This window comes from Lagopus leucura, unplaced genomic scaffold, assembly GCF_019238085.1.
Source record: "Lagopus leucura isolate 7727_CA_CO unplaced genomic scaffold, USGS_WTPT01 Super-Scaffold_73, whole genome shotgun sequence".
Lineage (NCBI taxonomy): Eukaryota > Metazoa > Chordata > Aves > Galliformes > Phasianidae > Lagopus > Lagopus leucura.
Window position 1 is genome coordinate 54,853,736 of NW_024962252.1, and position 24,174 is coordinate 54,877,909.

Here is a 24,174-nt window from a genome sequence, read left to right on the forward strand (position 1 = left end):
TATTAGTATATGGGACCTGCACAGGCCCATAAAAAAAAAAAAAAAAAAAAAACCTGGGGTGTGCTCTTTTATTCTTTCTTCCTCTTTCCAGCTTGTAGACTGATCTTCGTTTCTTTACATACAGATGTCTTAATCATTAGTGCTAACTGAATAATACATAGTAGTTTTTACAATTCTACATTACCTACATTATCCCAAAATAAGTAATTCATTCATTCAGATTATATCCAGAGATAAATTTGCATAAGCAATTAATTGTAAGCAAAGAGCATATGGTTCATGAAATGTAGAATAGATCTTCATCTAGCCAACTGTACACAGTATTTGTTTACAAAACTGCTAGTTGACATATTTTGGGTAACTTATGCAGCAGCATGTAATCCATAATTTTGTCTTTAATGTTGCTGATCATTTCTTTGCAAGACATTAAGAAGCTACATTTTGTTTCAGTAAATATGTCATCTACTTCTTATTCATTTCTTATTCCTTATAGAGGCAGAGACTAAGCTCAAATGCTTCTGAGGTGCCACAATCTTCCCACTCTTTGTTGCTGGTCAACAGTAATTGCTCCCTGCGCTATAAATTACAAAGGAAGGAAAATGTCTACAAATGCTCTGTATTAGAGACACAGCAACACACATTTGTTGTGACATTTATATCCATATTATTAGCTGCTCATATAGGACACTCATAATAGAAGGATTCTATTATAGAAGGATTTAGAGAATTCTGACTGATTCTTATTTTTTTTTACCCATACATGCATGCTTCTTATTAATGAAAAAGGAAAAAGAATAACAGATTACAACTTCTATTTCTTACACAATATTCTCATATGGCTGTCTATGAATAAATAAATAAATACATAATCTGTTTACTCATTTCTAACCAAAATATTCACCCAGATGTTGCATACAGCTGAATACTGGAAGTGAACATTGCCCTAAGACTGGCATGGCAAACCATGATGGTCCTACATAAGTCTTATCAGGAAAACTGCAGATCACAGTGAATCTAAGTGGGAAGGATGACTACACCACTCCCTTCCTCATCTCTGCTCAGGTAAGGCAGTTAGATCTGATCACAGACACATATTCACTTCTGGGGTTGGGACTGAGCAGTAACCAAGGGCTACAATTCACGTGCCTTCAAAACAGCCTGCCACCTAAGTGATCCCAAAAGTATTCAAGATTCCAAACATCACTATTCTAAAAAATTACCTGAATTCAAGTATATACCATTAGATAGCTAAGTTTGAAACCAGAGTCACTTCATTTCACATACATATCTATATAGATTTATAGATAGTAAAGTTAAATAATTCTAATCAATAACTGTTCGATAACAAGCCCAGAATTCCAAACCAGTTTCAGTAGGGTGATATTGGAAAGCTTAATGCATAAAATGGAAAGACAAGCCAACGGTGCAGAGTTTCACACTGAAGTGATCTTGCTCATGTTTTCATTTTCCAGCCCCAGCACTGCTTTGCAAACCTTAATGAGAACTTCCACAAGCAATATTCTTGATTCTTCTTTTCACTTGCTGTTGATATGTGGAAACACATTTACATCCCTGCACAGGAGCTCATCTCCTCTCCAACTCTATGTGCTAGAGGTCATATACCACAGCAGTTAAACAGTGCAGTTGTACATACAGCAGCAGGCAGAAGAAGAGGTGTAGTTCTGCACCAGAGTGCTTACTTGAAGACTTGCTGCTGCACAAGCTAATGAGTTAGGAAGTGAGAAAGAATCATAGGGAAAGAGAGATGAAGATCATTCCACCCCGATTTCCTGCAGACCACTGAATCTGTAAACTCCATTCTGTAAAAGCAATTGAGAGTTCTGATTGTACCAAAAGGGAAACATAACAAATAAAAGTAGCTCTTCATTGAACTGTTCCCCATGACAATTTTAGTGTAGAGCCTAGCACAGACAGAAGTCTGGACATCATGCTCCGTACATTTCCCACTTGTAGAAATACCTGCTGGAAACATTAACTACTGATTTCCATGTAATGATTCACAATATACACTATAGAAAACCTCCATGCCTCAACTACATTGAGATGACAGAGGGGTAGAGTAAAAGTGATTTTGTTTACTTTGATAAATGAATGAAATATCTGACCTTCTTTTCATTGGATCAATATTTCTTCTTCTTTTTTTTTTTTTCTTTTTCTATTTGGAATAGATAGAACAAATGTATTTCTAGCACTACACCTTTTAAGGAGACTCACTTCTCACAAAAGCAGTCTTGAGTATCTCTCATGCTCGGACAGTTAAAAGAAAAGTCTGATTCTCAGTCTGGGTTTCAGAATTGTCCATATAACTCAAACTGTATCCTAAATTTTCTCACTAATGTAATCATAAAAGACAGAGACAGATCTGAGTAATTTCTCTGGGACAAGTAGAATTTCCTCAGATAATCTGGAGACACCTCTGCCCTACAACAACCACATCCAGACTCCTCATTTTAAGTTGTTATGTGACTTAAAGCACTTGGCAGAAGACACGAACCTGGGCTGTTAAAGACCTGTTTCCATTTATTTTTCACTGTATCTGCCCTGCCATAAGCAAGATAATTCATTTTGCTCCACTCTTACAGGTTTTAATTCTGGAACAACTTGGAGGAAGAGCAGAGACAGAGAGTCAGCCTATTAGGCTTTTGGGTTACTTGCCATTTCCAGACAGCTCAACATTTGTTAACAGTAAAGCGAGTTAGATAAAGAGAAAACAAGGCATGTATGAGTCAGAAAATAGGTCATACATGAAAACAGCTTGAAGCTATTAATACCTAATGCTGCTATTTAGTGAATAATAAAGAAGCTGATGCTAACTGTTCAGTGAAAACAGTCTCGGCCTTGGTAATTTTGTTAAGTGCTTTCAAAAAAGGGACATAGAGAAATCATTATTTTTCTGGACTGGCTTTTGTACTGATACACATTTCTTCCTATGAAGAGTGAGATCCTTGGTGCTTTGTTGAAATGAAACCATAAAAATCCTTCATCTTAAGTAAGGGATAACAGAAACTGAGGGTCACATAACAAACAGTACATGTCAGAAGCAAATTAAAGAACATGAAATGCTAGTGCATTAACTCCTTGTTTCTGTACAATCATCCCTTATTTCCCTTCTAAATAAATGCAAAGTAACTGAACATACAATTCCATACCAGGATGGAAACTAAGATATTTTTATGGTGAATTTTTGACTTTGGTTTTTGTTCTTTGTTTTTTTCCCAAGAAAAACACTAAGTATGCATGTTTAATAATCTAATGGAACATTTGTTCTTCTATTTCAAACAGTTTAGTAATATCATTGTTAGCTTCCAAAATTATGTTCACTGACTGAGCACCTACTCATCTTCTTCATGTTTTTGTCCTTGCTCAGCTGTAGGCTCATGTCAAGCTTCTTATTCAAGTCTGATGTTACATTATTATATTTTCTCTGCGAAGATGCAAAATGCCAAGGCTTTAAAGAAAATGAATCATCAACACCCAAACCCAAATTTCATTAAGTCCCTCAATGGTAGTCAGTGTTTCAGGAGTGATGGAAGCTCAGTCAACAGCACTGACCTCTACCATTTGGGCTACTGGAATAACAACCAGCTAGGCTAAGCCATTATCTTCAAGGTGAACAGGAATGACATGCAAGAGTTTCATGCATCTGTTAGGATGGATGTTGTTCTACACAGACTGAGACCACAACCCGTTTCTCCCTCTCAAATTTATTCACCCCATGCTCTGCAACATACACTCTGTTTCAAGTTTGCTTACAGCCACTGTCTCTACTCCAAGTTTCAGTTCATGAGTACCTCTGAATTCCACTTTTTCTCCAGTTCAGTTTTCTTTTGGATTTTCTCCTAGTTCACTTTCCTGGATTTTCTCAAACTCTTATACCTGCTTACTCCTACTAGACCATTCCTTCCTTTTCTTTGTCCATATTTTGTCTGCCAGTTCACAACAGCATCCTTACAGGGATCTAAAGTTTGTACCTTACCAGCCCCTCCAGATTAATTTTCTGTCTCCATTCTGCTCTTTAGCAAGATCTCCTTTACTTTCTCCTGTTTCAATCTTAAAAGCTTAGTTTTCTGACTGCATATTACTGATGCGACTTCTGCCAAATTCTTTAGAACTAACATGAAGCAACAAGACATTAAAAACAGAAGAGAAATCATTTTTTCTCATGTCCAGTGTTGAAGCCAAATTAGCAAGATGTGGACTGGAGAGATGAACTGTAATGTGGATAGAAAATGACTGGACTGCTAGTCTCAACAGGTTGTTATCAGCAGTACAAAGTCCAGTTGTTGGCCAGCCACTAGTAGCATGTATAATCAATAGTGAGATGGAAATTTTATTAACAACAGAGAGAAAGGGAAAAATTACATCCTTAGAAAACTAATGAACCATACCATATTGGCAACAGGGGTGTGCAAAATGGTATTCATGCTGTAAAGCAAGGCTGCCAACCAGAAGGACCTCACCAGGCTGGAGAAATGGTCCCAAAGGAATTTCAACACTGGCAAATGTAGAGCCATGCACCTGGGACAGAACTCCCTGTGGAAGTACTGAACAGGCTGGAAAGCAGCTCCACAGGGTGTTACCCAGAAGTCCTAGCAGAAAAGTTGACAAGTTGAACAGGATTTTGCAGTATGCCCTAGCAAGAAGGCCTTATACATCCTGAGTAATACTATCAGAAGCATAGGCAGGAGGCTGAGAGATTATTCTCTGGCACCTGTGAATCTGCTTCCAGTTTTGGGCTTCTGAGTTCAAGACAGTCCGTGACAAATTGCAGTAAGATGACTACCAAGATGAGGTAGTACTTAGAACAGTAGTCTAAGACAAGATTTTGTTCCTATCCTCAGCTATGTAAGGGAACAGTGCAATGGAGATAGAGACAGACTTCTGGAAGAAGCACAACAAAAGTAAAAGAGAAAACTAGCACAAGTTTTAGTAAGGAAAATCATGACTGCACATTAGGACACTGTATTTCACAGTAATAGTGATTCAGCGGTATAAAAGGTTGTCCTATATGAGTGTGGAATCTCCATTACTGGGTATATACATGACTCAACTGAATAAAGGCCTGAACAAACTGATCAACCTTTCAGGTTAGCCCTATATTGAGCAGGATGTTGACCAGATATTCTCCAGAGACCTTCCAAACTTATATTAATCTTTGATTCTCATCTCACAGTAACTTGCCTCAGCCCAGAGATAGTGCTGTTCAAAAGCCATACAGTCTTATGGAGAAGCAACCTGATCCATTTTGTCAAAGAAGGATGCTTTTGCAATCAAGTCATTATATAATAGTTGAGAAAGCATCAAGAATGCATAATAAAGATGAAATGTCATGTAATTTAGCTAACAAATGCAAACTATTTCCCACTGTGAAAAGTATGATGCTTCAAGAGAATGTAGCTTAAATTTGAGCAGATTTTCTGGCAAAAAAAAAAATAAATAAATAAAAAAATTCCAGACTTGACAATATCAAATATTAAAGCTCCATACTACAAAGGTGGCTAGGCTAGACAATAAAAATAATTGACTTTTTTTTAATAGCAAAGTTTTCTCTCTCCCACCTGATACTTAAGAAGCTGAGGCTTTTTTTTTCTGGCAAAATACTGGAAAAAAACTCCTCCCTAGGACTATCATTTAACACTGAAAGTATAAGTCAAAGCTGGACAGCATATGTAATCAATAAAGAAAGTAGCTTTGGTGGATCTGATAAGAAGAACATTACTAAATCTGTCTGAAAGTAAAGTGGAGTTTTGCTCTTAAGTGTTTAAAATATTCTTTGCAGAATCAGATTAGTTTTCTTCTGTTAACAATTTTGGTTGCTTGAATCCAGAAGAAGTAATAGTAGCTTACCAAAGTGCAACCTACTTTAGTATTGTTGATGTTCTTAAGCTCCAATGTGCCTTGAAGGTACACTTAATACTTCTTACAATTATACTGTTTCTTATGTTGTTGCCATTAAAACTTTCAGTTATTTTATAGAAGTTTCAATCGCTCCATCTTTCTGTATGAATCTAATTGGCCAGCTTTTAGATTATTAAGAACTTGCTGAAGCACCACATCCAGGTTTTAAATGCTTTTATCTCTAATTGATAAATTTGTCAATGAAAACTAGGATGATATTTCTCGCTACACAGCAAGACAAAGCTATAAATATTTTTTGACCCATATGCTCTAAATAATTCAAATAATGTAAAATTATTGCAAAGTAAGAACAGTATTACAGTGGCTGATATTTTGGCAACATTCTCATTTTTCCTTGTTTGTGTTTATCAGTTTTGCTAAAGGAGGAGTGTCATTTTACTCCAGAATGGAAGCAAACAGACAAAGCTGTTCTTTGACATATTAGCTCCCCAAAGATATCTAAATCCAGCATATGCTCTTAGCCTCAGTATTATTTGTCACTGCTACAGTTTTCTTAGTACAAGGATTCTGTAATAAGTAATTTGAAGCAGGGATCCCATCTCAAGTTCAAGGTGTAACTAATAAGCAAAGTAGGGAACACTCACTTGAATTAATTTTCTTTCGACACTAGTTGATAGAAGTTACTGAGTAATAATTAGAAATATTGCTTGATCAAGATAGCTCAGTACCACAAATGCTTTAAGAATGTTTACCAGCTAATAAAATACAGACGACGAGGTATTATATGACATTTTAGTTCTGCCAAAGAACATACTTTATAGTACTTCAAGGGAAAAATTAGAAATGATTTTTAAAGTTAGCACCTTCTAAAGTTTGCCTGTTCACAGACCAACTGAAGAGGATAAAAAATGTAAACTTTTAAAAACTGGAACATTTTTCATAGATTTACAAATGAGCAAATCTTATCTCATAAACCTTAACAACATTTAAGGTTCAAAAAATAACAGAAAAGGGAAGTAGAAAGAATGCTGCAGGTGTTGTATGTTTCAATTTAAACTGTATAATATGTAAAATCAGAAGCAGAGGCTATCTGGAAAGCATATTATGAGTTTCTCAGTATTGTTATTTAAGATTTGGGGCCTAAATCTTATGCTGCTTCTGCTTTCTGCACCCTATCTTCCCAACTATTTTTATTTACTGTGAGCTGAGACTTTTCCTGTGCTGGAGTAAATTTCCTTTTCCCTTTCTTCCTAGCTTAGATACTGCCTTTGCATCATCCTAGGAAGTGTTCTGTAGCTATATCATAGCAGCACAAACCAATCCTAAAGCAAACTGTACTAAACAAAGCAGTGTTTCACAGTTTTGCATGATAGCAAATAATAAAAAAATAGAGAGGACTGAAGGTATTTGATTTGTGATTGAATTGGACAAGATTTTCACTAGAGATCAATGATACATAGAAAAATATTCAAAGGATAAACAGAAGTTTTCACTAGGAAATCAGTTAAAAGTAGTCTCTCTATCTATATATGATGGTTAGGATGAAAATAATGTACTCCATGCTCATTTAACTTATGATTGGAGAGTGAAATGTGTGGATATCAAATTCAGCTGAGCGCTGCCTAGCTGATCATGGATGTGTAATTGTCAAGGGGAGGTGAAGGCTCTTAATAACTACCCTACACAGATACTGCTGCTCAAGTCCTGGAGAGGTAAGTTTTGAGAACTGGAACTGCTGTGAGAAGGCAGCACATGGAAACAGAATGCAGTATATTCCACTCATTGCATGACAGACTACAGTCTTGAAGCTGTAAAATGATTTTTTACTCACTGGATTTGAAGTGGTTACACACAAGTCTTTTCACTGCCACTTACAGCTTGCTTAAGATGCATTCTTAGTCACTAACAGTTTGCTTAAGATCTATTCTTAGTTACTTCTGATTTTCAACCATTACTGTTACTTTCTTTTACTAATGGCTTCCATAGTAAAAAGGAAAAAAAAAGGAAATAGGGGGAAAAAAAAAAAAAAAAAAAAAAGAGAGGCATCTTTTCTTATTTATGTGTATGCTAGTAGTTGTATCACTAGTTATGATAGTCACTGCAATGGCTTGAAGATCACTGGTGTTGTTTTGAACATCTATCAAACAGAATTTATGTATAAGACATACATACTTGAGTCCTGTGTTTTTTAAGGACTACATTTCCTTGTTCTATTGAAAGATTAACATTAATTGTCCTGCTCATTCCCAATTCCAATATTGTTGTAGCTTGTCAAGGAAGAAGACTAACTTGCAAATTGAATTTTATGGTCTTCCTGTCTCAAAGAGGTGTCACTGTAAGTATGTAATGGGTGAAATATGGCAAGTAGTATCTCTGTAACAAGTTGATAATCTTGCGCCAGAAGATCTTGATTCAGATGAGAGAAGAACTCCTCCAGCAACTGGAATCTGAACTTAGAAGAAAAGCTGAAATGCCTTGCTTTGACCAGCATCATGTTGATCAGTTCCCAATAACCTGTGGTAAACAATGTCCACTTGCAGCTCAATCCAAATAAATAGGAATAATGTAGAAACTCAGGTCTGACTTCTAGTAAATTTTCCAAGCAGAACGCATAATGAAAGCATTGCTTTCAGTGAGAGTGCTTAAGGACAGCATCTCTGCCCTAATCTCAGCTCTTTTGCATGAATAAATAGCATAAAGCTCCCTAAAGACAAAGCAGGGAGGTCATGATTAGTTTTAGTATGTAGTTGTAAACAACAACCAAATTACTTTGTATCAATTTACTAGAAGTGGTTTCACTTGCAGGACTCTTCTTTGCACTGTTGGGAGTGATGTCTTAGCTCTGATTAGCCTTTTTTTGTTTCCTGGAATTTGATGTTCACTTTGCAGTTGCTGAAGGAGCTGGTGCCAGCAATTAATGCTTTCCCTATCAGAGCAGATAAGGTGAGCAGTGTTTGCTGTTTCAATAGTCTCAGAGCAAGAGTGATCAAGGCCAATGACACAGAGTCAATACTCTCTCTTCCACTCAAGGGATGTAGTGCAGTGTCTATCTGAAGGGAGATTACCAGATGTTGTCTGTTTTGATTCTTTAGAACTAGGATATGTGGTGGGATTAATTTCATATGATTTTGAATATCAACACTTATCTACCTCCATCTGCATTAAAGAGGTATCTATACTAGAATGAGTCTGGTTATCTTTACGATACAGAAAGGGAAACTCACATTTCTAGACCCTGGTACACCTGGTCTTGTAGAATCATGTAAGAAAAGAGTCTGTGTGAAGGTTTGATGCTGCTGTCCACATCTTATGCTATTTGAGGTATCCTAGGTGACTATCCTCACTGACAGCTAGCTGCTGCTCCTGGAAGTTATAGGTGCACATTAGATTCTGTGTAATATCTACCAGCCCTATCTGATCTTACAGCCTCTCAAACTGCATTAATACATTCCTCAAGGAAAGCTGAAAGTACAAAAAAGTTGGTTTGTACAAATCCCTCATGATTGGAATGTGCTATTCCATGAGATAGAAAAACATGCATTACCCTATTTCTTTCTTTACAGGCACCTATTGCTGTAAAATTAAAATGTATACCAGGACAATGCCTGAAAACAGAAACACTGAATGTTGGGAAAACTCTGGTCAAATGTCACACCTCACTGCTACTTGAAGAGGACCTGAGAACAGATTGATGCCTTAGAAAAAAGCAACTTTTTAGTACATAGTATCCCTTCATGTTCTGGAATAACTCACACTTCATTATGAATTAAAAAAACAAAAAACAAAACAAAACAAACAAACAAACAAAAAAAAAACCTAAGCCTTTCATTTTTTGATTCATTCTAACATTCTTTTAAAATTTGAAAAAATCCTCATTATTTAGAATTCAGTGTGAGCAGCTATAAGAACTCATAATGAATCAGGTAAGGTAAAAAAAAAAACAGGTTGAATAACATTGTTCTTCAAACAGGTTTATGAAATGCAGAAAAGATAATCTACATTTGCAACCTTTCTTCATTTTGGAAAACGTTAGATGTAAAACTTGTGATCAAACTGTTTCGAACAATTGGTTTCTAGAAGCCCGGTGTCAATTTCAATATGATAATGAGTAAAGCTAAATAAATTATTACCTTAATTTAATTCCAGAGCTTGAGGTACTACAGGAAGTAACTGATGATTTTTCATCTAATATTTCTGCTTGTACGCTGACTTTCCCTGGCTCTGTCACTCACTACAAACAAAAGACTCCCTCATCAGGTAGCTGGTAAGAGCCAACTCTTTTCATGCATGTTTCAGTCAGATTTGGAAGCAGCACCAAACAAAGGCTACAGAGGCTCAAATTTTATTTGAGAAGTGCAGACTGAGTGGGATAATACTTGAACATCGCACACTGAAAGAACAAAAAAGATCCATCTTTGGTATTGTTTATAGGAATTTATGGAGGTAAATTAGCTACTGAATGGCTTCATGGTATTTCCATGAATGAAAAAAGGCCTAACCAAAAGGACAAGGAAATAATTTGACCAGAACACAAACATAATAGTTAAGAACAAAAGAAATCTTTCAATTAGTTTACTATAGTACCCACGAGTGCAGTATTTCCTGTAATAATAATCAACTAGTAATCTGCCTTTAATAAAAACCACTACTAAAAAAAGGTGTTGGATAAAATAAAATATATGTAAGATCTGAAGAGAGTTAAAAACATTACTAGTGCTATGCCTTCTGCCCCTGACTGGAAGATACAGACACTGTGAGATAAGGGAAAGGTATTTGACTCCCTATAAAACCAGCCACAAGGTCAGATATTTAAAAAAATCAGGCGAAAGACAGCACAGTATGAATTAACTAAACCCATTCTCTTATCTCAGCTTCGGATGACCCATGATTTAGAAAGCATAGTAAGAAAGAGATTGGTGCTTTTTAATTATTATTATTTACAACATTTGTTCTTTTCTCTATGTACTGTTATGTTCTACAGCTGGACACAGAAGTCCGTCATTATCTTGCACTAAGAAATAAAGTCTTTTGTAATTAAAACACAACTTGAAAGAAATAAAATGTAACTTCAGTATTAATACGCATGTGTAAATAAATACATGTTAATAGCATGATTTTCAATGCTTATTAACAGAACGAAATGACATTAAAAATTTTCCTTATTACATGTGAAATACTTTTAGTTTTGTGACTGAATACTTTGAGCATTTAATCCAAGTATATACAAAATATAATTTATTGTCCTAGTCACTTGTATCAGAGAATGCACTACTTTGCATCTCAAATCCAGTGCGTAACAGGAGTATGCAATTCAAACTTTCCAGTACTGCAATCTAAACAGCATAATTGTTGTAGGCACCAAAAGGGCAAATAAGAATTTTCAAGGGGGCTTTTTGAATCTTTGGTTACATTACTTATTATCACAGCAAGCAAACTATCATAAACAGATCATGATAGATTTTAAATTTTGCTATGGTTTTGGTTATAGGTTTTCTGCCTTTCCCACTCCTACTAGCATGTTACATCAGAAATTCATCATTTTGCTAGACATCTTCAAATCTCCAGCATCTATGTATTTATTGCCAGATTACAATGCCTCATGTTCTCTTCTGTCCCAGAATCCAATTGACAGATTGAATTCAGATTGGGTTGGGACATACAAATGAATAAAGTAAATTGGAAAGTATTTCACTAACATTTTTGAAAGAACTTGCTCTTGTAGCGTATGATTAGATACTGAGATATCTCCCAGACACTGAACAACTATTTAGAATATTTATAGCACACTATTTATGATTGCAGTACAAGAATAAAGACCTAAAATTTAATTTTGTCAAGATGATAACTTTCTAAACATGGTCTTTGTGAAATTTAAAAAAGCAAAGCTTTATCAATTTAATTCTAACAGTACTATGTCTGGAAACAAGATAATCATAGGGAGGACTTTGGTGCACATTTCATATTACCATGTCAAATGTTCTTTACAGAATCAAGGCCAGAAGAGGCCATTAAATCAGTCATACAACTCTGTATACAGATAAACCACCTGCATGCATTCACCTAATTTCCTCTGCTTTAAACCCCATAAATTGTGTACAGATCTAAAATGCATCTTGAAAGGACACACCCATCCTTGCCTGGAAATATCGGGAAATAAGGAATACAGTTCTGCCCTTTAATGCTTGCTGCAGTAGCTGAATGTTACTGCTACAATGTATGCTATTTTTATTTGAAAGTATCTCACGACCATTCACTATTAGAAAATAAAACAATGCCATTTCCACAGTCCAGATTGCATTTCCAATTGATCCTTGTTTTTTCTCCCTCCTTAAGTAAAAAGCCCTCCCTTTAGCCCATTTCCTGCATGTGCATTTCAGCTTCACAAATTCTACCGTTCATGTTCCACAGCTCACTATTCCACTGTTTACACACCTCATGTCTCTTATACGCTTTCTAACAGGGCTTTGCACTGGATATTCATATTAAAAAAAAATGAAAAATAAAAATAAAAAACAACTTGAAATCTAGTGCAAAATACATTTTTTACACCCACATCACTGTTAAACAATCCAGATACTTAATGCTAATTAGAGGTATTGCCTTCAATTGCTCTAAAATGCTTTTTGTTTGAATCAGTTCAGCTAAGAGACATATTTGTTGGACTGCCTGGCCTAACCGTTATTTTTTCACTTGTCTTTATTCCACCTGATCCCCGAAACTGATTATCATTTACAAAAAGTGCAACCACCATCTGGTTTTTTGGACTAGATTCTCCTACAAGACTCTCTCCAGTTGAGTTACGCTGTATTTAATAACCTACATTGCTATTCTCAGCAACATATTATTTTGTACAAAGAAGTCTGGACTCAGCAGGGAAAGAATAACCTGCTTTTATTTTTGGAGGGTCACTCCATTTGTATCAAACTCACCTGTACCTTCCAAACAAACAAATATGGAAAGCATTTAGGAAAAACAATATATAGATAACTCTTCACTTTAATTTGCTGAAGTCCGTTATAATATGTCTGTAAAAAATTATGCTATTAACAGTGCACAAAGATTAACAGTGTGGGTATTGGTATGTTTGATTACATTTTCTTGGAAGCTACAGTTCTATCAGTTTCTCCCACATATTTCAGAAATTAAGTATATGCTTTCACAATTGTCAATACATATTAAAACACTTCTATTGAGGAATAAATATAAAATAAATAAAATAATAGCTTATATTTAAATTTATCTACATTTATTTTGAAATGCAGCATGCTAGATTTATGCTTAATATATATCAAAGTTTGATTTAAAAAAATGCCAGGCACATAGATCTTAAGGCAGCTCATTAAAGTGGTTGCTGACTGAAATACTGTCACTTACTCAGTCCTAACAGTTTGATTAGGAAGGATACTGTGCCTCTGAACTACTTCCTATATAAGTCACTTATCCTGTAAAGGAAACCAGAGGTAGGAAATACTCTTACTAGCAGCTAAGAGCTGAACAAACAGCCACTTGCACATTTTCAGTATACTTCTAGACAGTAATTTTAATATATTGCAACAGAGAGACTGTTTGCCACTCCTTAATCAATTATGATTTCATCTTTTCCCAGGAAACATTTACACTCATTATCTAATTTGTTTCCCATTTACTTACAGTTTTCAAAATTTACAGCTCACGGGCACAGTAAGCTGTGAGTTACAGTTTTGTTTTATCCTCTGCTATTTTTATGGTCTGGATATCATGGATGATTCCCCGAGATTACACAGTCCTTTACACAAAAATGAAAGTGTGGGGCAGACATATTTCAACGTTCTCATTTCTCAGCATAGCTACTTAAAGAAAGATAAATTCTCTGTAGCACTTACCTATAGAAGGCTGGAGGAGCAGCTTCCCTCATCCCAAAGCTGCCCTGTTCATTTTCAAGGTAGTAGGGTACCTGCTGGCTGTGGTGATGGATGAAGGGTGAGAGCTGGGGTGCTGTTTGCAAGAACACCACTGGGCTTGGTGGGACATTGTTCAGAGAGTGAAATCCTGCCAGGCTGCTGGACCCAAAAGATTCAGAAGTAGGGGCATAACTGAGCGTAGTAGAGCTGTACACTGGAGCGGTTGTACCGAAATCGTAGGTGGCCCCTTCTGGATAGTTAAAAACTCCTGTTTTGTTGCTTTCCACATACATGTCGCTGAGTGATCGTTCCAGGGGAATCTTCAGCTGAGGTCTGCTCAGAGTCTCCAGTTCAGTGCCTTGAATCTGGTGCAGCAGGGTAACTCCAGAGGCTTTGGTGTGAAGGGTCATGGTCATTGCTAATGGCAGTGAGCAAGGAACATATCTGCTTTTCCTGTCAACAGCGAGATCGGCAGCTGGCAGTCCACCTAAAAAAAACACCAGAACCTATTCTGAGGCTCAGCAGAAATCATAATAAATAAAGCAGCACTACACAGGTATTCCTCTGATCTTGGCAAGGAGGAGTATACAAACAAACGCAGGGTGAGCACTGGAAAGGCACATTCTCCCTCTCCCTCTCCCTGTAACTTTTGAGAACTCCTCATCTGCGCTAATATGCGTTACAAGGTGCTGGCTGTGAGCCAGGGGCTCTTGCCTTGTGCCGACGCTGATTTAAACATCACTTCAGAAACAATTAGTTTTGGAGTTACACCAAACAATTGTCCCACTAAATGTTACTTTATTCTTGCTAGTCATTTTTCACTGCAGGGCAGCCAGCGCTCCACAGCAGCTAACGGGAAAGGACGCTGAAATCAGACCAGGAAGACTAGCCCAGTGGTCAGCCAGATTATTGCCTTTTATTTCCTCAGCAGGCTCCAATCTATCTGTTCTTATCTCTCCGTGCTTGATTCATTTTCATGTTTGCTAGAAATATGTAATGTGTACATTGTAATGACCCTGGGTAGGACTCTGCTGTAACTGAGATATGGCAAAGCAAAACGCGTGTGCAAGCGCATGCGTCTGTGTGTGTGTAACCAGCCTCCTTCAAAAAACTAGCTAACAAAAACTAAAGAATGTAAAAGATCTGTGTAGGAGAAAAGGTTTATTACAAGCTTTATCAGCAATAGCAACCTGAACTAGCTGAAGTGAAAATTTACATTAAAAAGTGAGGAAAAGATTTAGATTAGCCCATAAATTTTTGTCCGTTTCTGTTTTAGCTTGTAAAATGATGAAGCAAAGCATCCTTCAGACTTTGCCACAGTAAGATCTTAGAAACTGGGAAGAATGATTTTAGTGCATAAAAAACGAATACAGGATTATTATTTTTCTATTCCCACAAAAAAAAGCTCAGCAAGCTTAGATTTTGCAATCAACTGGAAAATAAAGTACTTGAATGGAATCAGTTTTAAAATAAACTGAACTAACTCTCAAAGTTATCTTTAGGGAAAAAAAAAGAAAAGAGAAAGGACATAATGAAAAGGTGTGGCATGCATGCCTCATCTTGCAATCTCATGCCATATAATTTTAACTTTTCACAAACCAGTTCTCCTGAACCAGCTAAATGAAAACCTTCAAAAACTGTCCCACGTTCTCTAGCATTATTGCTGTGGTCTGCGGTTCACTCAGTTAAATAAGTTAATGTTGACCCTAAACACATTAATATATGGACTCCAGTTAGCATGATTTGAATACGAGCAAAGCCTATGGTATATTTAAACAGCTCCACCGTTATTCAATTCAACCTTCAAAAAAATGCAAGAATATAATGCACAGGTCACTAATAGCTTCTAGATAAGTTTACTATAATCTTTTTTATGGTAGTAATAATATGGTGTTTTAGAACTTCTATTAAAAAAGCAGTCACTTATATTTTCAAGATTACACTGAAGTAATATATATGTTTGTACCTCCACAGACATGCAGCTAAGACAGCAGTACCATATAAATATGTACTTGATAGATTTCCTCACCCTCCCCACCACCCTCCCTACCCTGTTCAAATTTCAGATTGTAGACTTTGATCAAAGAGATAAGCCTGTTTAAATAACACTGAACTAAACATGTTCCCAGTTTAAAAAAAAAAAAAAATTAATAATAATGAGACAATCATACCCAGAAGTTCAGAAAGTCGTCGAAGAGTTATTCTGAAAATATGCCAGAGAGTGTGAGAGGAAAAAAAAAGAGTGTGTGCCTGTTTGCATAAAGTGAGTGAATGTGCATCTGCAGAGACTCACAAAACAGCAAGCAAGTATAGCTCTCAACAGCCTGTCTGCTGGGCTACACAGTCTGAAATGAATGGCAGTTTGAGTTTAAGGTCGGTCACTCTTATAGATTCATTTTGTGCTTCAGTAATACACAGAAGAAGCGTTGTCTCATATTATGCTGCATAATCTGAGAATTAATGCGAACCTGTCTGCCATATGAAGTGCCCACTTCTTATGTATACTACAAAACAGACTTTAAATTTTTATGTTAAGCATTATCTGATGTGCATGCTATTTCAGAAATACTACATTGACACGTAATAAAACATTAAAACATAATAGCTGTGCATAAGGGGGGAGATAGAAGCGTGTGCACACAGAGCTGATTTCTGAGTGTTTCCTGTGCAACCTCAGTGCTCTTTATATGCAATTTTTTTTAAATGTCATGAATTATTTTGGGAGGATTCTGTATTATCACAGAGACAATTATTTAAATTTTCTACCATACAAAAACAACACTGAAACACACTGTAGTGTTAAGTAAAGCAGCATCATGTCTGCACCACAGCATTTAACCAAAGACCCTGTGAACAATTTTCAATAGACCAGTGTGAAAAGTTGCAGTACTGCCCCTACAAGGGCTCAGAAATAAATAACTGCAGTATCCATGCAACATATAGCCTGGCACACATCTCGGTACCACCAAATCTCACGAGCAAGCTAGAAATTTCTGGGATAGCACCCTGTAATGTTTGCCTCAAATATTATTATTATTTTCTTTTTAGTTTGTTTTTGGGTAGAATAAGATCAAGGGTAAAAGAAAGAATAAGGACTGGGGGAGGGATGTGGAGCTGGTTAATCAAGCAAAATTCTAGGAAGAAGGTGAATTTTTTATTTGTGCATATTGCATAAAAGCATTTTTTTTAACCTGCATATTAGAAAAACACAGACATTTAAAAAAAAAAAAAAAAAAAAGCCTGTAAATGAAACATATTATCAAAAGTGTTTATCTTCCTTGTCCTGTATGGTGATTACTACCCTACTTGCTCCAAAGTAACATAGAGCTTCATCCTGCTTTATAGATGACATTGAATGTGTTGGCTTGTGGGCTTGGCCAGGAAAGAGACTTTAGTTTCTAAATCCTGTTCTTTGTGCCTTAAAACCAGGACTTAGTCCACCACTCAGTTCAATCTCACTAATCGATTGCATGTCACATTTTATACATTTTTAATACAATATGGAAATACGTACCGGATACAGCAATAAGATTTTGTATTTTTCACCAGTGGATACCAACAGTCTATTCAAAAACTTGGTTACACTAAATCCCACTTCACATGGGATTTATATATGACTTCAAAGAGATGGGCTTTTCTCATGCAGTTTTGTTTTTTTTTTTAAATCACAGGTAGTAACTGTAGAGTAAATGAAAATAAGAACAAGCTACAATATCTTCATTTCCAGTGCTAGACAGAAGTGTTCAAAAAATACCACGTTAGTGGGAAATCCACCTTATATCTTATAGATTTAGGCATTTCTCCACTACTGTGTTTTCAAGTACATAAAGCTCCCACATATGTTTCTGTCACCTAAACGAAGGTCTTATATTTTGGGGGGGTTGTGGAGAACATTCCACAGGAGAAAGTCATCTACCCCAGTCTTTCACATACCTCCATAAAATATTGAGGGAAACTGGTCCTGCAGACTCATTGTAGGTTTGTGCCAGATATAGGATTGTTGGGGTTTTTTTTGTTGTTTGTGTTTTTCAGATATGACTGAAGAAATAATGATTTAATTATTTGTACATGAATCATACAGTCATATAATCACTAAGCTTGGAAAAGACCTCCAAGATCATCCAGTCCAACTGCCCACCTACCATCAACATTTTCCTGCTAAGCCATGTCCCTTATTACAACAAGAAATATAAACATTTCTTGAACACCTCCAAGGATGATGACTCCACCACCTCCCTGGCCTGTTCCAATACCTGACCACTCTTTCTGATAAGAAATTTTTCCTGACATCCAAACTGAATCTCCCCTGGCACAACTTGAGGCCACTCCCTCTAGTCCTATCAATAATCATGAGGGAGAAGAGGCCAACCTCCATCTCACAACAACTTTTCAGATAGCTGTAGAGAGCAACAAAGTCTACCCTGAGCCTCCTCTTCTCCAGACTAAACAATTCCAGTTCTTCCAGCCATTCCTCACAAGATTTCTGCTCCGAACCCCTCACCACCTTTGCTGCCCCTCTCTGGACACACTCCAGGGTCTTGATGATAGGTATGCAGGAAGGAAATACAGATTGGCAATTATAGAATACTGAAAAACAGGAGAGTCCCTATAACTGAGGAGCACTGCTGATGTTGGCCTGGAAGGTCAAAACAAAAGTTACTTCTTCCACCCAGTGATTTTTAGTGAGATTGAATAAAAAGATGCTTATGAATCGGTGAAGATTTAAACACTCTTTGCCATAGAAATGAGAAATGAACTAATTGCGTGAAACTGGCTTACTAAACTCTATGCTTTCCTTTTTAACATCTCAGTCCATTTTTCTTTCCCTGGTAAATCAGAGTTCCAGTGCTCAACTCAGATTCTGTAGTGAGGATTTCACTCTAAATTGCAGTAATAAAATGTTATACCTAGAAACATTAAACGGAAATTGCACTTCTGTGGTTAAAATTACATAATTTAGAGCTGAATAACACTTTGATATATTTCTGAAGGCAAATTCTGCTCATTTCAATTCATTGATGACCACAGTTTTCTTCTACTTTTTGCATTTCTGTGCTTTTTTGCAGACAACCAACTATACTGATCAGATTAAACTAGCAGAGTTTGGCTCAACTGGACCACCAGACCAATACCCTTGCCAGCTAGAAACAGGAGGATCTTAAATCATATTCAGGATTCTTAACATAGCAGAAAACATGCACGTATTTTCACTTCAAATTTGGAATGTAGTTTAAAAGTGAAGCAGCCTTCTTCCACAGATTACAAAGAAAGGTGCACTAGCAAAATGAACTCATTAACAGAAAAAGCAAGCATGAAAAAACATATAGAAAATATTACGTTAACTTATTTAAGTAACTAAAAGAAGGCCTGAGGATTCCCACTGCTGTCATCAATTTTGTACCAACTAAAAGTCCAGAAAGTCAATCAGGTTATGGTTACAGAACAAGTCCAATTTATAGGGAGAACAAAAAAGCGAAAGAATTTGAGGAAGAAAAAGCCCCAACTGTTTCTGAACAACAGAAAATTGAACAAATTCTTGATTCTTGGAAAGATAAAACAGCTGTTCGAGGGAAAAGGAGATGAAAGTAAAAACTGTATAATTAAACTACTCAAATAATGAGAATCTTTAAAGTTAGCAAAACTCCTAATCCTGCCTTGGTTGTTGGTGGCTTTTTTCAGTGTTAGCTTTAGTAAGTGTTCCAACAGAAAGTGGTAACTGAGAAGATATACTATAAATTTTCCATAAATCTGCTGACAGTGAGAGACCATAAACTTCATTGCTTCGATTCCACAACTAAAAAGATAGAAGCTTTTTTTAGATGCTGCAATTAAAGAAGAATCTTTTGCACATAACAGGAGGAACATTATGTTTTTCCAAGATTCCACTGTAGCATTACAGAGAAATTATGTTGTGTTTAGTCCAGTGAGGAAACTCCTCAAGATAGACAGCTGGGGAACAGCACCATCTACCCTACTGCTTTATAAATCTCCGTAGAAGAAGAATAAAGCTCTTGATACCACTAGGCACAGTATGAGGTATGTTTTAAAGTTCTTTAGGCTCTTTGCAGAGACAAGCTTTTCAATCTGTTACTGTCAGTTTATAACATTTAAAATTGTTATAAATCAGTATGAGAATGTATACCTTTCCCCTCTACCTCCCCCTCAAATAATTTACCAAATCCAGTCATGGCACAAAAAATAGCGAACCCAAGGTTCTGAATTCAACATTAACATTTCAGGTTGACTTTACAGTTAAAAGAGGAGTTTCTGTTTTCACACATGCCAAATGTAATTAGAGAATTTGAAAGCATTTGCTCTAAATACTTACTATTCCAAGCAGGAAGCTGTGAAATACAATTATTCCATATGCACGTTCATTACTTTATGTCATTTAGATATACTATATACTATACATATAGATATATATTTAGTTTTGCCAGTACTCTGTGTGAAAGGATCTTATATATTTCATGTGAAATTATCTGTGCAGTCAAAAGAAGCACCAGGTTGGAATGTCATCATGGTTGCTGGTATAGCATTCTAAAGCATAGCATTTTAAGACTTTGCTTACAGATATTTATGATGTAATCAGATTTTCACGACTCAGGTGGAAATCTTACACGTCAGTGACGAGCTCAAAGAGAATGACTTGAAAGAATTTGAGCCAACTGGAAAGAACACAATCCACATTTGGATAATTTTTAAACCTTTGAAAAAATTGCTGCTTTTTCAAAGTTAAGATTTATTAAAGCTCTCCTGACTGAGCCTGCTCTTTTCTCTCTCAGATGCTAGTAATGACAAGACTGGGCATTCTTTCACATAAGAATGGCTGATATGCTACCAGCCAGGTAAGTATACAGACTGAAAGTTTTCCCCCTTCATTACCCACCTGGAGAAGAGTAAGAGTCTGGACTTCAGTGCAGATTATTTTGCCAGTTATAATGCTGAACTTCAGTCCCCAGACCTACAAATTGAACGGGACACCATCTTCCTTTCCATTAGAAAACAACGTGTAGAAATGCCCTGTCTTAAAGTCAGAGAAGACATGCTGTAATATAACTTGCTTTTGTATTTCTCCTGTATTTTCGTGCCTAACAAAGATAGGAGAGGATAGCACTAAACAATTATGCCCAACTCATACAGGATAAATGACTTACTACATATATAAAATGGGCCAAAATACCTGAGTACTCTGGACAAACTCAAAAGATATTAGCAAATACTGAGGTTTCAGAGGGTTAGCAGATGTTTCCATGCAGACAAAAAAGAAAAAAGAAAAGAAGAAAAAAGACATCTCTGCTTTCTGAAGGAAAACGTTAACCACTTGTGAGCAAAGGTGCTCACTGGTAGGCAAGCAATAATACAGTACTATGATTTGACATTAAGAACTATACTTTGCTTAATCACAAATGCAGCATTGTAACAGGTCATTCCTCATGGATCTAGCCTTCATTTAAAAAAAAAAAAAAAAAAAAAAAAAAAAAAAAAAAAAAGGAAGAATTAGCTCTGAAAAGAAAACGTGGAACAGAGTATACCATATTCATACTAATTTGTTGTGTTTATTTCAAAGACAAATTGATAATGAGTGATAAATTACCATGAATTAGCATTTTGAAAAGAGATTGAAAAAAGACTTTGTAATTCTTCAGAAAGAAGACAGCTTACAATATGGAGTGAGACACCTTCAAAATGACCAAATATTATCATGTCTGCGCTCCCAAAAACAGTCGTGAAAGGTTAGTCTCATTTATGTGGTGATATAAAGTGTGACTGAAAATTTTGTTTATGAGATGCAAAGTACGCAATTGAGCACAAAATTGCAGCACTGCTCAGCTAGGTGAGGAAGACAACTATACATAATTTATTTATAGTTGCCAGAGCAGAGTTTGAGGACACAAACTCCTTAAAACTAGGAGTAAGATGTCTTGGAGAAGAGATGTAGGTATGATGTAGTTGGAAAGAGAGATTTTTAAATAAGTAAAAAAAGACCAGTTACACAAGCAAGCCAGCTTCCCCAGTCTGACACTATGGATTTCAGACAAGAAATGACCGTTTTAGTATGAGTTAAGTATGTGTCTTAACTAGAGGACAGCATAAAGAAGATACCATTATAAATATGTAACTGTAATATCTGTCTTCCATGTTTGCAAATTCTTAATTTAGTTTAACCTCCAAGTACCCTGGGGTGATTTCAGGCTAACCGGCACATGCCACTGTACACCCCCACACCACTCCATAGAAGGATAACTCTTTTAAAAAGTACTATTAGTATATACTTTTACTATTACTTTACTTTGTTACTTTTACTTTCACTACCTTTACTTTTTACAGTACTGTTAGTATAAAATATATCAACCAAGTACTGTTCTGATCGCCTAAATGTAATGAGTTGAAAACAGGTCAGAAAACTATACAGAGCAATCTGCAATAATGCAGTAAAAAAAATCTAGGTAAACTATGTACTGCAGACCTCAGGCCTGGACAAGGAAGATGTAGAACTGTTGGAACAGGTCCAGAAGAAGCCACAAAGACGACCAGAGAGCTGAAGCACCTCCCCTTTGAAGACTGGCTGAGGGAGCTGGTCTAGCTTGGCTTGAAGAGGAGAATACACCAGGAAAACGATATTGTGGTTTCCAGTACTTGAACAGAGCTAATAAACAGGAGAGAGACCAACTTTTTACTTTGTCTGATAGTGATAAGGCAAGGGGGAGTGGTTTTAAACTAAAAGAGGGAAAATTTAAATTAGATATTAGAAATTTTTCAGTCCAAAGGTGGTGAGGTACTGGCACAGGTTGTCCAGAGAAACTGTGGATGACACATCTCTGGAGGTGTTGAAATCCATGTTGGATAGGGGGAAGTCTGATCTGGTGCCTTACTTAGTGATTTGCAACCCTGCCCACTGCAGAAGAGTTAGAACTGGATGACTTTTAAGGTCCATTCCAACCCAAGCTATTCTATGAATCTATTATTCTATACCATTTTTAGCTAAAATTAAAAAAAAAAAACAAAAAACAAAAAACAAAAAAAAAAAAAAAAAAACAAAAAAAAAAACACAAAACCTTTTCTGACATGAAAGAACAGATTGTAGACCACAACTAAGCACTCTTCTCCCCCGGACTCCTTTTCCCCTTACTTTCCCCCAAAACAGTTCCACTGTTTCAGCAGGTTTTCTTAATGCATATGAGCTCCATTTGCTAATCAGTCATATTTCATAATTAATTGGCTTCACAGTATTATTTCTCAATACTCCTTTTCCTGCCAAATTTGTGACAATATACTAGGCATCAACAACAGCCTCTCAGATTTCAGGTTTAAACACATGTATGCAAATATTCCTGTGCAACTGTACCCATGGGCATGCAAAATACACGTGATGATTTTCTTCTCATGTAAACTATCTCAGGTCTATTATCTTAAATACTACACTGTAATCACCACTTGAAGACTACTTTTTTTTTTAATATGTCTTGCTGTGGCTTTGAGTTACAGTGTAATAGATACCTAAAACAGGTCCAATTCTATTATTTCAAAAGATGTTCAAAAGATGTTCGCTAACAGAATTGGAAAACAAAAGAAATCTGCTTCACCGTTTTGTTATCTCTGCACTTCAATAAGCCTCAGACTATTAGACTTCCTGTTACCTTACTCCATTTTCAGTCTGTCAGTACAAGAGTGAATTCCAAGGACCCCAAGCATTTGGGCACCTGGTGTATGAGGACAGCTTCATGTTGTAAGGCTTGCTCAAATTGCAGAAAAAAAAAAAAAATCTGAGGGGAGAACTTATTGCTACTTACAACTATCTGACCAGAGAATACAAAACCAGACTCTTCTTCAGTGTGCACAGTGACAGGCTAAGACACAACAGGAAACACGGCATACCATTTTAAATTCCAATTAGATATTAAGAATACAAGCTTTTTTACCAGGAAAGTGGTCAAATAAAAGATGTTGCTCAGAAAGGCTATGGAATTCATATCCCGTGAGTCTGAGACTCAGCTGAAAAGTTCCCTGAGCAAAGTGATCTAAATGGACTTCCTTTGAGCAGTTTGGATGAGATGACATCTTGGCTTCCCTTCCAATTTAAATTATTCTGTGAATCAAACAAACAGACTCACCACAAAATCTTTGAACAGAAAATATTAATTACTTTCTTCATAGTCTACTTCGCTTCTTGTTCTCCACAGATGCTTGATATCAAGATCCCATTTTATGGATTTTCAAAGATATCTGTCTTTATCAACTGGCTTGCTATTCTTCACAAATTAGGTAAGAACTAAGAAAGTTCCATGGGCAAATACACTCTTCCCCTCAGTTTATCTATTTACCAGCGTGATCAATGTCTTAAGAATTAGAGGGAACTGAGACCATCTAATAATAAGAACTAAGACATAAAAGATAATTATTGTCCTATCAG

The 24,174-nt window shown here is 36.2% G+C and overlaps 1 protein-coding gene across 1 annotated transcript in view; it reads right to left on the reverse strand.

The window, feature by feature from the left end:
- Positions 1-24,174, reverse strand: part of ESR1 (estrogen receptor 1) — a 153,198-nt gene that overhangs the window by 88,948 nt on the left and 40,076 nt on the right. Inside the window, 1 exon segment of the mRNA XM_042889989.1 lies at positions 13,743-14,247. Within this exon segment, the coding sequence (XP_042745923.1) occupies positions 13,743-14,247 (505 nt within the window).